The 19768-nt window shown below is 32.0% G+C and overlaps 1 protein-coding gene across 2 annotated transcripts in view; it reads left to right on the top strand.

Moving 5' to 3' along the window:
* Positions 1–19768, top strand: part of LOC148605168 (uncharacterized) — a 77319-nt gene that overhangs the window by 42754 nt on the left and 14797 nt on the right. The window contains exon 1 of one of the 2 annotated variants that reach the window (XM_088548121.1): positions 18490–18607. The exons of the other annotated variant lie outside the window; for it this stretch is intronic. Within the exon in view, the coding sequence (XP_088404247.1) occupies positions 18553–18607 (55 nt within the window). The 5' untranslated portion in view covers positions 18490–18552. Of the gene's footprint in view, positions 1–18489; positions 18608–19768 lie in introns of those variants that run through there. 2 annotated transcript variants of the gene reach the window in all.

Here is a 19768-nt window from a genome sequence, read left to right on the forward strand (position 1 = left end):
GAGTTGTTTCGCTTTGTATACTATGATACCAATCGACCTGGTCAGATAAAATGTATGTTTTTATAACTGACATCTTTATTGATGGCGCGGACCTTATGAATTTTCAATAATCAGTGATTATAAAAGTTACATATATCTAATTCACTCAAAATATGTTTGGTTGTTTGTTTTGTTGTTTGTTTTGTTTTTTTTTTTTGTTGATTTTATTATTTTTTGTTTTGTTTGTTTGTTTGTTTGTTTTTGTTTTGTTTTTGTTTTTGTTTTTGTTTTTGTTTTTTGTTTTTTGTTTTTGTTTTGTTTTGTATTTTTTGTGTGTGACACAGTAGATAAATATTTCAATGTAAATTTGAAATCAATCTCATGTAAGCATCAAAGTAACTTCGTCTGATTTCATTCTGTTTCAAATGATAGCTTGATAGGCTTTGGTGAAATTGAATATGATACAAACATATCACTGATTTTAAATTTATGTCCCTTACCCAGGTCTACGTCATATGACAAAATTTGTATCGATTTTCTCAATTTTCAAATGTTCTCGAGAAACTTTTACAAATTTCAGTTATCGAACTGAAACATCCTTTTGTCTGAAGCTATATCTTTTAAGGATAAGTATTGTTAATATGTACTTTGGTGACTTAGCAATGATTACTCAATTGTTGCATCCAATATATTCATTTGCATATGTCTTAATTGATCAAAACTTTAAACAAGTATCTTTTGTGTAAAATAAGGCAGTATCCACTACCAAAGCATGATATTCCGATAGATAACATGCGATAATCGATTAAAGATTTTTTTAGAGTATTTTCATCTCGAGTTGATATATCTTTGACATATACACCATACCAACTCTCGTTATATAATATGTATTACTAGTGAATTTTTCTTCAGTTACCCTACCTTACATAAATTACAAATATAGACTACATAGTTATTTGTTGTAGTCAAAGAGAAACAATCCTGGTGTAATAAATTGAAAAGAATAAGATATCTGTATTCGTAAGACAATAACTCCAGCTGTACATGTATACATACACGAACTGTGTCGGTGCACAAATTAGATTTAGTATACTGAGGTACTGAGTATACTTGTAGTTATTTTCTTACATACAACTTCTGAAATTACTTCAATTACTAAATGTCAGAGGTAAAGATTATTGGTTATTTTTTCCTAGCAACTTAATATTTGGTGTTATTTTTTTCTTTTTCTTATATTTGTTTCGTAATAAAAATGTGAAAAAAGTCTGCTCCATTGGGTGACGTTCGTCTTATTTGGTACTTTTTGAATGCTGCATCTTCTTACTACTCAAACAGGCTGTTAAATCAACTACCCTTTTCAATTTAATGTATAACAAAACCTCTCTATGTACAAAAAAAACGCATTTCTTTTTAAAGATCAATTCATCCATATATTTGCTTACGTTGACCTTGACAAAACATAAATTATATATCATAGCGTGGAAAAACACGTGAAGTTTTTTTTCATATTAAAATGTACATACATGAGTATATACTGTTAATTTGTTTAAAATGTAAATAAATTCTTAGAGCAGACACCAAAATCCGTCCGAAAATTTTCAATAGATTTCAATATATATCTGCGACTATTTAATCCCGACAAATAATATCTAAAAGAAGTTACATATACAGTTGCGGTCACTTCTAACCTCTCTTCGATCCTGTCAGGATTCCCTGTCCTAGAACAGTTCTAAACTGGCAGAAACTGTTCTGACTCGCGACACACCTTGTCAGGGTCTATCAGGACATTGGACAAGCTCTGTCATAATCTGTCATGGGTCCTAAAACCCTCCTGTCAGGAACTGTTCTAGGTAGAACAGATACGTGGATTAGAAGAGTTCCTGACAGATTCTGACAGTCATTGGCTCGAGAATACTTCTCTGACTGAAATATTACTTGCAGTACATGTACGTGATTACGAAAAAAAAAAGGCGTAGCACCCGAATCCCGATTCTTACGACGGGAAAGAAACCTTGCTATGTTTAAACTTGATTTTTGTTCAATGTTATCCGACTTTTATGTGTGGCATGCAATACCAACAAAAAATATTGCCTCCCGTACCTTCTTCGTCATTGAATTTGGACTGAATTCTTTTTGGTCGCAGATCTAGACACCAGTATGATACGAAGTACCAATATTTATTGACAATTTTAAACAGTTTATACAGAAAGTGTAGACCTTTAGTGAACTTTAAAGTGTTCACACTCATATACATTTTTTAAGAATTTTGACTGAAATATACCAGCCGCAGTCACCCACATGGTTGTTATATTACGAAAAAATAGCATTTTAGTCAATAATTTAAGACTCTCATGGGAAATTAAAATTGCTCGCATTCATACATTTTGCAAGAATATGACATTTTTGAAGAATTATGACTCAAATTTATTTGTCACACAGCCACTGTATGATAATTACATTCAAAAAAATTGGCATTTCAGTCATTATTTTTAGACCCTCATGGAAATTAAAAGAGCTCGCACTCATACATTTTGCAAGAATATGACATTTTTTTAAGAATTTTGACTCAAATTAATATGTCACAGCCACTATATGGTAATTATATTGAAAAAAATTAGCATTTTAGTCAACAATTTTATACCCTCAAGCAAATTAAAAGTGTGCTCACTCGCACATTTTGCAAGGATATGACATTTTTAAGGAATTTTGACTCAAAATAATATGTTGCAGCCACCACATGATATTAATATTGAACCTTTTAGCATTTTAGTCATTAATTTTAGACCCTCATCGAAATTAAAAGTGTGCGCACTCATACAAATACTGGAATATGACATTTTTGACGAATTTTGACAGAAATATATGTGTCACAGTCACCCACATAATAGTTGTATTGAAAAAAAAAGCATTTTAGTCAATAGTTTTTGGACCATAATGAAAAATAAAACTGCTTGCACTCATACATTTTGCAGAATTTTACTGAAATAAAGGTGTCACAGCCACTAATATGAAACTGACACTTTTAATTTCTATATTTCTACATATAAGACCATGTAGGTAAATTGGAATGTTCACACTCATATTCATTGCTAAAAGTGGCATTTTGAAGAATTTACACTTAGAACAGAAACATAGACTTTTAATTTTATAATTAAATAATTTGATTTAATTAATATCACAGGTGTATGACAGAATGTAAAAAAAATATACATGTAAACAATGATAATTTTTGAACGATGAGTGACTGGACCGTGATCGACCAAAATTGGAACATGAACAACGACCGAGTGATTGTGGGATGATAATCTCGACGAGCTCTATGTATATTATTGTAAATTAAAGATTTTTTTCCTAATCGGATTAGCTAATTTACATTAGTGACACAGTTTCATTTATTAATCGCAGACTTCCTGTTCTAAATAAGGTCACACAGAATAGAACGATTTAGTGTCAGGAACTGTCTAAAGGTATGACAGTTTAGAACACCTTTTCGTATTTGTTTGTCACGACACTGGACAGTTTCAGTCAGGATCTGTACGGGAATAGGGCAAAAGTGTCTTGACCCAGGACAACCTCTGTCAGACCCCGTCAGGGTCTGTCAGGATTTCTGTTCTATCTGCTGTCGTAGAACAGAAATCCTGATAGATTCTGACTGATTTCAGAGAGGTTAGAAGTGATCGCAATTGTACGTGGCTCTATAATGTCACAAAGTATTGCTTCTCAATTGTCATTGATTTGCTACGAAACGATTAAGTCTGCATGCGTTTATGTAATTCGATATTTATATTACAAGAAATTTATCCCCGGTCCTATCTCCCGAAACCATATGGGCAAAATATACACAAAACTGTCAGACGGGAAGCTGTAATCCCACAATATGATTTACCTATGTAAAGCTTCTGAAATAATTAGCTATTAAAATGAATTCAAAGAAAACTGTAACGAAAAAGGTATAGACAGACAAAAAATAAAAAGCACCTGTTCATTATACAAATAAGTTTTATAATCCGTAGGGGGGGGGGGGGCTTTTGTCCGGGGGCTTTTGTCTTGATCCCGGTTCGAATGCTTTTATAATTGTTAAAGTCATGACTTCATTGTACTTTTTTATAAATGGTTTCCATGTCAAATTCCTTAACATAATTGCATAACTCCATTGTAATCTGAGAACTCAATTTGTGGATTTCAATTGAAGTACAAGTATTTCGTGCAACGAAAAATGGTGCATATGAATCTATAATAATTGCGACCAAAATTTTAATAAAGTGGGTTTTGTTTTACATTTGTTAAAATATCATCAGTGATGGGTAGTATTTACCCGCTTTTGTTTTTAACCATTACTGATTCATTATAAAGCAATAAAGCATAACACATCTCAAAAATGATATTTGTACATTTTCTGATGATATAAATATGAACTTGAAATAGTGAAAGTAATATCTTAAATAAGAAATGTAAATATGTTAACGAGATACACTCTTTGTAAAATACGGTGAAATGCTTACTCTACCGGTGCAACTAGTCTATGCCGCCAGTTTTTAGTGGAGTCCGGTTTGCTCATTTACATTTGTTACTTTGGTTATTTTATGTTCTTTGTTGTGTGTGTCTGTTTTCCATGTAAGGTTTTTGTCCCTGGAGTACAGTCTTTTGATTTCCGCAAAACTCTCGATTCCCTTGATTACTCTTTTTGAACCACAACATACAAAATATATTTGATGCTCATTAGATATTTCCACTAAATTGACAAACGAACGGACGAACGGACGTACCAATAGGGATCGTCTGTTTTGTTATGTTCAATGACCTCAATTACAGTAGAAATAATGCTCAAACTAAGGTTTAACTAATTTCGATTTCTTTGAAATTATTATCAAAATTAATGTAATGTCTCTACAAACCGGCCTTGAATTTATTGTAGACTGAACAACGAGTTAATAATATGATACGTACCGTTCGTTCGGTTACGAAGAAATACGTATCGCTAAGATGATGGAAAGGGAGGAAACTTTAAAATGTTTATTTTCGCCCATTATCTCTTAGCTTTATTTATTTTTCTTATAGCTTTTTAAATATTTCTTATATTTTATTACATAACCAGAATAAAAGAAATAAACTAAATTTATTTTGAATTTTTAATCTGTGAATTATTATTTTTTGCAAAAGCTTTTGCTACACATCATTTAAACATTATAAAGGTAATGCATTTAAACATTACAAATGCAATGGTGTTGCACCATAGATAAAAGTTTATAAACTTCGAATAACATTTCGCAGTTCTTTTATAGAAGTACTTCCAAGACAGTGAAAGTGGAGAAACCGTTTGAAATATAAAAAAAAGAAAAGTGGGGAAACCCTTCCAGATCTACGTGCGGTCTGGTAGTATAAGCCAGAACGTCTCTTTAGCAACCCTGCCCGAAGGCTGGGCTCCACTACCAACACCATTTTGTTATACTTACCACTAACATCGAACGTGCCTGTATTGGTATTCAAGGTCGTTAACAAGTCCCAAATACTATTACCGTTACTGATGTCCAATAGCCATTGACTATAGCTTATCTTATGACATAGGCATGTAGTTCATATCTCGATTAATGTGATCTGTCTACAAATTCATGGATTGGAGCATGTTTACGTCATCCCCGCTCAAGATGCATTGCACGATGTAAAAACATTTAAAACTGGTGTTATATGATAGGGTTATTTTGTGAAATTGTGCAGATATGCATATCATTGTAGAGTAGACTCGGTGAATGACTTTTTTTGGTGCTGAATTATTTCACGAAGGAAGAATATCATCCGAGACAAAGTCTGAGTATGGTAATCTAGTGGATGTATACCACCTTTTAACTGCAGTCAATATGTGTCATATTACACTGAATACTATTAAGTTTGTGTTCGGACAAATTCTGAAGAATTTGTCAGGATGTATTTCCGAAAATTATATTTTTTTTTCACTCTCTCTTCTTTGTTGGTGTCACCAAGGGGAAAATAATTTAAGTCGTGACATTTTGGGCGAAATGTATATATGATCTGCACCTACCTATGGTTATTATAGTGGAGCGGAAATAACCGATGATTTTCATTTACAATAAAGATCCTATAGTTACCGGAATCATTAAAAATAACAGTATCAACATTGAAAGGACAAAAAGTTCAGTTGTGATGAGCGTGAACTACTTGACCAACAACGGACAAAAATAAATCAACAAAACGAAAGGACATTATTAGCTGCATAAATATGGAGATTTTCAAGATTTCATGCCAATAAAATTATTCTTCCCAAATTTTTCGGAAGGGCGTTCGCCCTGTACGACTGTCCTTTGATCGGCGCCTGAATGCATTACTTAACACGTTAAATGTTTATACTCTTAATCTTCATGGATATGTATATTCAGATATGATACTCATAACTTCATTTTACACTAAAGTACTAGGGTTCAAAATGAGATTAGCGTGCTAAAATTAAGCGAAATTTTTATTTAGTTACTCGTATGCGAACTCTTAGCATTCAGAAAGATCCAGGTTTGAAAACAAGAATTTTATTTTGAATTATTTTCGGACAAACATGTAATGTAGGCAGCTGGGAATTTAGACTAACAGACGTGTATATGACGTATTAATGGGAAAGTAGCAGCTGTAAATGAAACAAAACTCTAAAAAGAAAAAAGTGTAATAAAAGCGTTGTCAAATCAAATAACAAAACATAGAACAGTTTTTACTTTGAACACGTCATTGAACATTCATTTGATTTTAGGGAGAACTAGCTAGTCTCGCGTTTACTTTGTCGTAATTCGAATTATAATTTTGTGTTGTTTGTACATGCAGGAACAGTACAACTACCATAATTCAATACCAATCTTATTGTTGAAATATATAATAAATAATACTGTAGACACGCATTTATTTTCAATACTTTATCTCAAATTTAGAGATATGATGAGGGGCGATGGCCTTGCCATTGCACGTTTAAAAAGTGACATAACAAGTAAACTGACTTTTAACGGCATTTTACGATTTAAATAAGGTCACTGAAAGGGACGAAATACCCTGTTCTTCATTAAAAAATGTGCTTTATTCCATAAAATATGACACTTATCCAAAACTTTGAAGTTTAAATAAAGTATGAGTTTATGAAACCCACTCAATCGTGTGTGCATTCGAAGGATATTCGGGTTGATAAATGACAAATTTTAGACTATAACTAAATATCTCTGACTTAAAATATGCAATTTGCATTTACTTTCGCAGTGGTGGAGCAGGAAGGAATCCGGGTATTAAGAACCCTTTATTATTGGAAAAGTTTGCTAACTTTGTACATAATTAGGAACACGTTATTTTTAGCCTTGTATCCGGCTTTTTCTCCTGTCCACCCTTTATAAATTACTGGAACTGCTCCTGCTATTGCATTTATCTGCATTTATCGAAAGAACTGCATACAATATAAGAATTAATATTGTTGATCTCTAATAAAGCTATGAACTGTGAAATTTATATGAATGGTGCCACGATTTTCATCTGCACTAATTTTAATAAATTTCCCCCTCCATGGTCTGTCACATTCGGTTCTGTTAGGGCGAGTTTCGTTGAGTTACGTTCGTTTACGGCGAGTTCCACCAAAGTTTTTGTTATAAATATATTCAATATATCTAGAAAAAACCAAAAAGCTACTTAAATTTATCGTATTTAATTATTCAAAGTTATGAGGTATAAATACTTCGATAATACAATAAAATCTCTGCATTTTTATGATCTACACCTTATACATATTTTACATGATTTTTAGACTCAGAAGTATCTAAATATTATTTCTTAATAGTTTCAATGAAAGCACTTTGATGACAACGGAAATCGACAAAAGAAAGATCGATATAGCAGTCACGTCACTAGAAATAACCAAAATAGCACGAACAATGAAACGAAAGTGAATGAGCAACTCGGACTCCATGGAAAACTTGGAGCATTGACTAGTTGTACCGGTATGGCATGCGTCATCTGCTTTATAAGAAACACCTGTCGAGTAGCTCATAAAATGTAACATCGTGGGTACGCGAAAGAGGAAAGAAAACGTGTGTACAACGTCTATAATTTCATCAAATAAAGAAATCTCATTAAAGCCATATATATATATATATATATATATATATATATATATATATATATATATATATATGTAACTGGACAGTAAATTTTGAAGTTTACTCTGATTTTATACGGACCTAGTAAATATTGTACTTCTTCAATTACCATCATTATATAAAGATATATCAACGTTATAAAGTTAACGATACCAAACGCGTGTATTTATTAGCAAATATTTAATGAAATTGTTGAGTGATAACACATAAGAATAATCAATGGATCCAAGGTTATAGCGGTAATCAAAAGAATGTAATCCAGAGACAAAGCCCGGACATGGAAAACAGAAATACACAACAAAGAAGTAGGTCAGCAAGTAGAGGAGCACAATTAGTTCCCGTTGGAATGTCGATTGTTTGTTGCAAAAAAACGCGTCCACCACACTGTCAATTATCATATATTGTCAATTAAAAATTGCAGCAATATGTAAACATCTCCCTCTATATTATGAAGATGAATTGGAATTATTTTTTACAAAGCATTAGGAATCTCTACCTTCTACAAAGAACTATATATTTTTATCAAGTTGTACCATCTATTATGAAAACAACAATGTATAATGTATAAGTTGGGATTTTAACTGAGTATGGGGAATAGAAGTATACAGTGTTGAAAAATCATAGGTTGTAATGCTATTATATTCTGATAAAAGGCTTGAACTGATAGTCTCCAAAAGATATTTCGAATTTTTCAGGATCCACTTTGAATACGTATCACTACGGGAGTAACAAGTGTTATGGTAGGATTGCAGACACCCATTGACAGTTATGAGTATAGAAATTGAAAGTGTTGAAAGAGGTTTAGTGGTATATATATCATATCCAGCTATGTAACGTTCTTTGTATGGATTCTTGTGGCGTTTAGGAATCCAGTACATAGACTGTGAATCATAATCATCGTCCTTGATAGAGAGACCAAAATAGCACGCACAGATTTATTGTTTTCCTCAATCTCCTCTTTGGAGAATGTGGTAGCAGTATAGGCCTTACATGTACCACTGCTATTGTTTTCTACGTCTACCTCTGATAATTAACATTGGATGTAAAACTGATCGAAAAGTCACTCATCTTTTAACATGCATTATGACGTATAAGAATGTATTGATTCAAAATTTATTTTTAAAGAATGGATAAAAGGATAAAAGTGACGTTTACTACCAGTTACATGGCGACTGTTGTAAAGATGTCTAGTTGAGCAAACATGATTTTTGATATGTCAAGTGGCAAATAAGTTTGAAATTCGTTTAATCTTAAGGAATCTTCGTACCGAAACGTGACCATTATCATTTCAGAATTTTTAAAATGAACGACAACAAATTTTTTCTGACAAATTTGCTCTATTTAATATAAAAACTGTATTTTTTCTTAATAAAACGTAGATAGCCGCATATTCAAACAAACAGTTTATATTATCATGATAGTAGTTTATTGTCATAATATAATTTAGCAACATTAAGATACTGTATTATTGTTGAAATGCATCCTTGATCAATAGCTATATTACTTATGTTCGGAAAATAAGACGAAATTAAGTACTCTTTACTACACAAATTGAATACGCACGATTTATCTCATTCAAGGTTAAGAAAGGTGACAAAATATTTACATGTGTTGGCAAGGTAACATATTTTAGGTTGAGTAACAAGTTCTGTACAAAATACGAATTTCCATTATTTGATATATCTACTTGCATTACCGCGAATTTCAATTCAAATAATTAACCCAATGCAACGTCTTAATCACATAAGAACAGATATCATCCTAAAATGGAAGTACATTAACGTACAAGGCAATTAAATTGTTACATAATAAGATTACGTAATGAAATTTCTGATACAGTCAAATAAGAAAATCGTGAATAACTAATCTGATATGTAGTGTAAAGAGGTCATGTAGTAAATATGGAAATCGACGAAAATTCCGAGTGGTAGCGATGGTTATATAAATCTGTTTTTGAATAAAACGATATAACAAATATTGGTCAAGGTAAATTCGATAAAAATTCTGCATGGATTGGCTAATATTCGGTTAAGCATATTTAGATGCAGGTTACGCTTTTGTAATTATTCTTTACATACAGCAGTATAAAATGGTTTCATGATGACACAATTTATTCTTTTCGTGTGAATATGTAGAAAGGGGTCGTTTAATGAACATGTACTTGTATAATCTTTTATGCTAAAATTACATCATATACCATCCTCATTTCCCCCATCCCCTATTCGCATAAGATGAGGTCTTAGAGAAGGATTATGACTTTTGCTATATAGATAGACGAAGTCCCTTTTACTTTTGTAATGTATTATATGTCATCGATTGGATTTCATGCAAAAGATAAGCACTTCCAGTGTTGATATTCATATTAACCCGAATTTTTAAGCTTTAACAAACTTAAAAATAATTAATGCCTCGTGATTAACAAAGAATTAGGTCTAGGTATTAAAGCATATGATATACAGAGTACAATTATTAAATTGATTTTCAAATATCAAATAAGTCATGTTACACCTTCTCGTCTCATATGAACAATTGATCAAGCTTCCGGGTAAATATATGGGTCTGGCGGTTGTCATAGCATACGGTATATTTCAGTTTGAATTTGACTTTACAGAAAATGTGTGCATACAAGCATAAACCTGATACTTATAAAATCAATATCTATTGAATATTACATGGTAAAACCTGAACCATATGCCGTATCAACCAACGACTCCTTTATCACCCTAAGTGCAACCGGTCAGCAGGGTGATATTAGTGTAGAGTTGATACAGAAGGTGATACATTTTTTGATATGTCATGATCATTTTATCATATATTGTATCTATACATTAAGTGTGTCCCGAGTAAGTTTGCGATATAGGTAAAGGTGTGCGATGTAGGTTATGGATTATAGGACTAGCATGTGATAAAGGTTATGCGATGTAGAGTAAACGATATTGATTGTAAACAATCACTGATAATGCAAATACGGAAAGCTTTTAATTCATGATAAAATGTTATATCATATACTTAATTTCATACTTAATTTCAATAAAGGCAGAATTTGACACCTCGATAAACCTTAATATGCGAATACTTTTCTATGGAGTCACCGCGAGCCGATAAAGGTCCCCTTCATGAATTTATTGCATGCCCCACCCATCATCATGTATCGGAAGTTCTATCACACCCTTTTCCGACCGTACCCTGTGAATTTAAAATTATAAACAAACATGGACACAATGTTCTCAGAGATATTTGACTAGTTTTTGGAGAATATGATAAACATATTTTAGTGGATTCCGATATGCTCATTTATTTTGTTACTTTGTATGTACTATTTTAGTCATTTTATGTTTTTTGTTGTGTTTGTCTGTTTTCCATGTCTGATTTTTTTCACATGGATAATATTCTTTTTATTTTCACCATAATCTTGGTTCCCTTGATTTCTTTTACTTAGTATTTATCACATAATATGCTTAATAAGCTCGAGTTCATGTCATCATCCCTCGAGCCTGAAGCCTCCTGGGGCGATAAAGCATATGCTATGAAAATTGTGGCTTATTTATTATGATGTTTAATTCAAATAACTTGAGTTTTTATTTTACAATATTTAACTTTCACTCATTAGTCAACCCACGATAATATCACAAAAATCATATAAGAATATATATTTCGCAAATGTTTAAAAGATATTTGACATTATAGTAAAACGTGATTGGAGATTTGCTTACTCTAATAGGGCACTCTAAAAACCGAACAATGGAAACAGAAATCTCATGATCCGCACTACGAACAGTAAAGACATAGATTGTCTTTTCACATATTAATTCGAACACTTACAAAGATTCTTCTATTTTGGTAGTCACGTATTTTAGAAGGAAGAATGTGCTTTCAATAGAATGATGTAATCTTTGATCTATTTAATACTTATTTCACTAACAAAAATCCGCTAATCTCTTTGAAAGAGAGAAATCAAGGGTACGAATATTCGAACGGTAATCAAAAGAATATAACCAAAGAATAATTACTAGACATGGAAACTAGATATAAACAAAAACATGAAATAACAGAAAACAGCACAAAGAAAGAAACATAGGTAAGTGAACAACCAGGACTCCACTAAAAACGTGGGAAATGGACCATGTGCACGGATAGGACTAGCAACCTCTCCTTTTCTAGAAACAGCTGCCGACAACACCCGCCGAGATTTAGGTCCTAATCACTCTTTGTCCTTGTTCACTATATTTATATACATAAACATGGCAAAATTAGCCTCAAGTTAAGATGAAAAACGTATACACACCTAGAATAATATATGTGTAAATTGAAATCGGAAGGTTGATAGTATGGCATTTGTCATACGCCATATGACATGATCTTGTTCAGAAGTGTTTCTTTCATGTACTTGTGTACCTTTGTTAAAGGTTAAGTGTACCAAAAAGACACCGAAATTGACCTTATTTGTTGTGTTAGTATTTACTTGAAAAATAATTGATGTCAATACTTTGAACCTTCGTTACACTTGAATCCCTAAGATAAAATAGTTTTGAACAAAACATGGTATAGAATAAGTCATATTTGTCAATTCAATTGCGTTCAACTTATGTATCTTTTATGCAAATCGTAGATAACAATCATGCAAATATGACAATTAACCCTACGACTGTACGCGATAAAAGAACAGTATCGTGATTTTAATTGTTGATTTGGACGTATACTTATTTTCATTCAAGGTTGCAATCATTGAGCAAGGACAGTCATGTTAAATTGTGTTAAGGGTGTATTGTGATGCCCGTTTCGCAGAACCGGTATATTGGTCGTTTCAGAGGTCATTATGAGGGAAGATTACGGGTTTGGCCGATATAGACCAATATAGCCTTCCTGTTTTTATGATGCTGTGTTTTAAAACCAGAAAACATATTAAATTTTTACCATATAGAATACTATAAACCTTAAGCACAATATCAAGTTCCATTAATTTAACTTCTTCTCTAGAAATATATATATATATCAACTGTTCGAATTAAAATTTGCGACCGACATATAAATCATGTTAACGGCGCTCTTATTGTAAAGTGGTAAAAATAGGTTCTCTACAATGTTTTTTTTTTTCAAATCTTTACAAGGATTTTCAATATTTGACTATTTCAGAAATCAAACTAAATGAATTTTAATGTTACTGTTAAACTTAAAAATGAATACTTGAAGAATCTGCAATATGGTTATTGCTATAGAAAATCTAACTTTGCTTCCTTTATAAGTCAATGAATGGACGCGAAATTTTCGCTATGAAACATAATTGTCAATCTAACAATTAATTTTTTTCTGCTTCTTGGATCACTCTATACCCCTTACTACTACATAGCCTTCTTTCTTTCCCTCCATACTTCCTATTTACCCTCTTTCCTTTCGTTATGCAGAGGTGGTCACTTTCTTATCCGTTAACCCTGCTACCCAACTGAATGGAATTAATGAAACTTTCACAGAATCTTTATTATGTATTCCATTGTGCACCATTGGTTATGGATTTAATCAATTATGAGTTCTTAAGGGGATTAAGGGTATCATTTTAGTGGCCATTGTTCTCAGTTTTTGTAGTTCTAAATAAAATTTGTTGTATAAGATAGGGCTGTTAATACCATCTCTTCATCAATAAATGGTTTTTAAACAAAATAAATACTTGGTTTCATTGAGAGCTCTTCCAAATCGAATTGACCATGTTTTTAACTTAATGTTAAATTAAGTATGCATTCTTACGTAATTTCTTTGCTGTTCTGTTTTTAACCTCATATAGTATGCGATATAAAAAATTACGTGTAAATTAAAACTTATCTCCGTAGAACATCAAACACATTGAGATGTCCCATGCAGACAAATATTCTTTACTCTAAGTATTAAGTGTTCTAATATTTTTTTGCAATAACGAACAAAATTTATTTTCTTCAGATAGCATTGATTTCTTAATGCAAAAAAATAAAAACTGAATTTTTAGTGTAAATACAAAAGTATATGAATAGAGTAGGCATAGCTTGTGGATAGTAGTATTGTTTCGTACTTAAAGAGAGTATCATTGAGAATCAATCTTTTTTTTAAATATTTCTGTCCTTCATTTCCAATTTTTTTTCACGTTTAAATGGAAAATTATGATATTACATAGATAGAAAACGTGCTCTATTATTTAGTCTCTGTCACGAGTAATGCCATGTGGAAAACTATTAACAACACAAAAGACCTTTGAAATCTGGTCTAAGTACGAAGTCAATCCACAACCTTTGTTGCCAGCCTTTCACGTGTTTTCTGAATTGATTAAATTGAAGAAAATCATTTAGTCGATGGATTCCCTTAATATGAAAATAGGAGACTTGGTGTGATTGCAAAGAGACAGTCACCCACCAAATGTCAAGCAACAACCAATCAAACTTTTATCGGTCACAGCAGGGTCATCAATGATTGGCAAAATCCATACCATAAAACTAGCTGTAAAAGACCCAAAATAAATAAATGAGGTATTCATAAAGACGAAAATAACGTCAATACACAAAAAGTTATTTCGCAATTTTGTTTTGCGAAGTATTGAGCCGTTTTAGTCAAGCCACGGTTTTTTGCTGAAACATGTCAGTAGATTTTTTATGCACACATTACATAACAATACTACAATATCCCCACGCAAAGATCTAGTACAGCTATATATTATCAGTACTAGCACTACTTTCTAACCCTATGTTTCACGTTATACGTGTTTACTATCATAATTTTTGCCTCAATATTTTATTCAAGAGTACATAGATTGTTGTTATCAAATTCAGATTTGTGCATTAAATGGTTTTAATAAGAAAGCTGAATTAAATTGACATTACCGTAATGGCGAATTAACAGCAAGTTTAGCATTTCCTTTACTTTTATATTTTGGTTAATACGCGTTTTGTTTAGTTTCAATATCATGATCTGATTTTTTGTGGTAGCATATACTATGTGCCATGTTTAAATTTTGGTGAGAATTTCGGACATATTCTGTTAGTTTTCCATTCTTTTATTGTAGATATTTATAATACAGTTGATACAACTAATCAATTTGTTATCTATGTAGCAACTTTGCATGATGTCAACTGTGACTGATGGAAAAATAATGAATCTGAATCGAAGAAATTACCTGATATCGATAGTATGTTTAATTTAGCAAGGGTAACCAAGAAAACAAGGGTTCGGATTGTAATACAGAAGAACATTATACAACGAAAACGATTATACCGACATGGGTAGAGGAGAACCAAATTTCCACTTAAAACTGAAACCATGAGTAAGGTGCTCAATAGGGTAAGTGTCATCTTGCTAGAAATTCCAGCTAAGTTGCTCATTAAAGAGTAATCGAGGGAACCAATATTTCTAGAAGAAATAAAAAAAAATAACCAAAGGACAAAGACTAGACGGGAAAAACAGATACATACAACCAAGAAAATAAAATTACCAAAATAATACGTATAAAGCAACAAAAGTAAATGAGCAACTCGGACTTCACTAAAACCTGGGAGCATGGTAATGGTGCACTGGTAGACTAAGCATCCTCTGGTTTTATAGAATCACCCGCTGAGTTACTTATAAAAAGTCTAGTCTGGGATAGAGGATAGAGGAAAGGAAAACTATGACACCTTGAACAAATCGGTTTCCATGGCCAGATAGTACACCGTAACGATCCACGAATTCACGATATCGACCATAAAACTTCTGTAGGGATGACTTCAGTCTTGTAGCAACATAACTCTATTCCAAAGGCATAATTGTAAGAAGTCTACCGCCATACAAAAAGTCTGCGTGGTTACGGCCAGCTCTGACATAAGGTATGAATTGTGATATGAAAACTCGATAAGCAGGCGCGGAAGGGATATTTCCACAGATGAAATGAAAGTTGACAATACGGAATAAAAAGTCGAATATTTTGGTTCATTGTTTCTGTTACCATCGATCTCTAAGAGTAATTCAAAATATGAGGCTGATTTCACAGTGTCTGTAGTCTTCTCTATCTCAAGTACTTTGGAGTAGATGCGATGTATAAAATAACAGAAACAAGGATTGTTTAACAATAATACGACATCTAGATACGTAGAAACTGGGATCAAAGGTTATGGCTACACTATGTTCCTTCCTGAAGATATAAAGTCAGCTCATACGAGTGAAGGAATGTCAGCGAATAGAGGGTAGAGGGGCACAATTTGTTCCCATTAGGATGCCGAATATGTTGGCGATAAACAAAATTCCAGCATTTTGAAAACATCGTTTTCGATATATTTGGAAGATGATTTGGAATTTTTATTAACGAAGTATAAAGAAGAATATTTTCCAAGTATTACATATCTGTATCTAGGTGTACCGTATTTTTTGAGTAACAACAATCTGTACTGCTTTTGAGTCGGAATTTCAGCTGAGTATGGGGAATAAAAGTAGAAAGAGTTGAAAAATAATAGGTTTTATGCTATTTTATTCTGATAATGATCTTGAATTGAGGGTTTTAAAAAAGGAGTGAAGGAATAAATCGTTTGAAGTTCTGAGAAATCGGCATTCATAGTAGCTTTTAGTAATTTTAGAAAGTATTGTACAAACACCTGGAGAGTTGCTCATGAAATGAAGGAATGAAACGTTTCCGTTATAATGAACCGACACAAACATATGGTTGAATTTTTAAAAATTACTGGGCAACCTTTCAAAAACAGATAAATTAATTATTTTAAAGACCACTGGAAAATTTGGTTATCAGTTTTAAAGTCGTCTTCTAAAAAGTAAAGGACAGTGACCTTTCACTCATAGACCACAACATTCATGTCAAATTCTAGTCATAAGAGTTCTTTTTATTGTGCACACCACCTCAAATAATATTCAATCTAAATTAAAATCACACCAACAAAATGATGCACTTCTCGTGCAATTGATGATATATCCCCAACACACTGGGGTCCATATAATGACCCGAACTTAAGTCAATAATTACATATATCTTGTGTCATTTCCAATCAGTTTTATTTTTAAAGAACTTTTGAAAAGGTACAACAAACAGTATATGTGATATCAACGTGAGTCAAAACGTGCAAACGCATTAATGGCAAAAATTTAAGAGCCATAAAACTTGAGATGGGTTGTGTGTAAATAAGGTGAATGGTCTAGATTTACTACAGTATGTGTCTTATAGTGTAAATGCTACCGAGTGAACATGGCAGTTATCATACGTCTTTACATGTACCGCAACGATGGTTCGAGAAAGACAACAATCGTTTACCCAAAAAGGTATAACAATACAAGCATGTATTTTCAAGTCAAGATTTTCCACAAGTTTTATATTGCAGGTTTCAGTTTTTGAAAACACTAAATAACTAACAAGGATTTCCTAAAAACTTCCTGAATATCAGTTTAATGTGTGTTTTATGAAAAGAAAATGGGGTCACTGGGTAAAACATGTTAATGTTATGAATTGAATAAAACTAGAGGAGTCCATAAAATATCAGCATTACCTGCAAACATCCTGAAGTAAGTTCGTAATGAGATGTTTTCAGATAAAAATGCAACTTCTTAGTTCAAGAATATAACAAAGTAAAAGAAGACGTATCAATGCATTGTGTAGTAACCTTCCTTATTGACCAAGAAGGTGTATGAAATACCCATTGTTCCATGCACCTGGTCCATGCTCCTAGTTTTTAGTGGAGTTCGAGTTGCACATTTACTTTTGTTACTTTGTATGTATGATTTTAGTTAGTTTATGTTCTTTGTTGTGTATGTCTGTTTTCTATGTTTGGTCTTTGTCCCTGGATTACATTCTTTTGATTACCGCTATAACCTTGGTTCCCTTGATTACTCTTTCATATGTCAAAATCGACATTCTATCTTACCTTACAGTTCACTTATTAAAGCCTTTAAAGACGTGACTTACAGTTTTACACATTATAAAATGTACAAAAAGACGTTATTGAAAAATCTATTGATATTGGCCCAATTTTTTCCTTTTTTCCGTCTAATATTAACAAATAGGGACCCGTTTTAACAAATGGTAACTACACTTCTATCATTTGCAGTTTCCTGTACTTAATGGTCTGATTTAAATTAAACGCTATAAATGTAGATATATTTTTCTCCCAACATTTTTTTCAAATTCCAAAACTTATATTTTCTATGACCTACAAATTATTTGATTTTCAGAAATTTCATCTATAAAAATCACTTCGCTTAATAATTACATAGACCTACCAGGATAGTGGGAATACGGTTTATCAAAGAAATGTTTAAATCACGATTCGTCAATCATATGATCATGCCCCAGGATGAATGAAGGTAATTTTATGCATTCACAGTGAATGATATTGAACCATAAACTGATATTGAATTACCGCGATTTAAAAAAAAATCTAAATTTAAATCGACCACTAACCGTTCTATATAAGACCGCGGAAATTTCTTTTTGATTAGTTTGTATGTATACATGATGGCTGCAAGGAATTTTATTTTAGTTCTTGAAATTTGTCTATTTCTTAGAGGTAGGAACGAGTTATTTAAGAAGTGATTCCCAAGCCTTTTATTAACTTTAAACTTTTGCATAAAATGAATCAACCATTTTCAGGATATTTTCAGTTTTGTTCTTTTTAATTATGTTTTTGTTTTTGTTTTGTTTTAGTTTGAATAAAATGCAAAAATCTAGAGACAACGCATTTGATATGCAATAGACTAATGAAAATAGAATGTTTTTCCTAGGTTTCGCACTTTTGTCTTTTATCTTTCTAATAGTATGTAGGTAATGAAGGCGTAGCATATTTCATTACCAAATATAACAAATGAAAACGCGAAAGTTGAATATGGTAAATTATATCGGCAAGTTTGTAATGATGGCAAAATTAAGTAACTTGGTTTGATAATTTGCGACATTCAACTTTCACTCATTACCATTTTTATTGCTAAATGAGATGATTATCCGCGTCATAATTTATTGAATATACTGATGTCCTCTATAATTAGAATATTTTTTTTCTTTTATCACGCATATTTTAAGTATCATTTAAATATTGAAGTCATGAATGAAAGTGCTTGAACGTTTCTCCTTAGACATTAAAAAAACTCAATATAATCATTTTAGTAAGAAGTTGGTTTGGTTTAGATTTCTGGCGTCAGTTTCACAACAAGTCGTTAGTGTAAAATTGATCGTAAGTTTTGACGTAACAATGATATTTTCTGTTATGACGTCATTACTTACGATCAATTTTGCACGTACGATTTTTTGTCAAAATGACGTCTGGTTTCGTAGATATTTTATCGCGTATTTATTGGATTATGTAGAGGTTTTATTCTACATGATCATGATCTCCTGTTTTCTTAGAAAGGTTTTCTCAGTGCCCATACTTGATTTCATTTTTAAAAAATCATGTATTCCACGACAGTACATTTCCGTCGGAGTATTGCAGGACCAAAATTGTGTTTTCATAAATATATCGGTAACAATTATTGGTTGAGTGTATAGACTGATGAAGTGACGATCTCCACTACGATAACAAGTGTGTTTTACCAAGTCCAAGTACTTAAGTACCAGTTCATATAAAGTTTAGACACTGCTAATAGTAGAGGTTAGTCCTGGTGTAGGAAAAAAAAACACCAAATAAGTGGTGATTTTATTTTTATCTATTTATTTATTCATTTTTTGGTCTACA

The sequence above is a fragment of the Perna viridis genome, chromosome 10 (assembly GCF_037379345.1).
Source record: "Perna viridis isolate PV_CMFRI_1.1 ecotype Kerala chromosome 10, ASM3737934v1, whole genome shotgun sequence".
Lineage (NCBI taxonomy): Eukaryota > Metazoa > Mollusca > Bivalvia > Mytilida > Mytilidae > Perna > Perna viridis.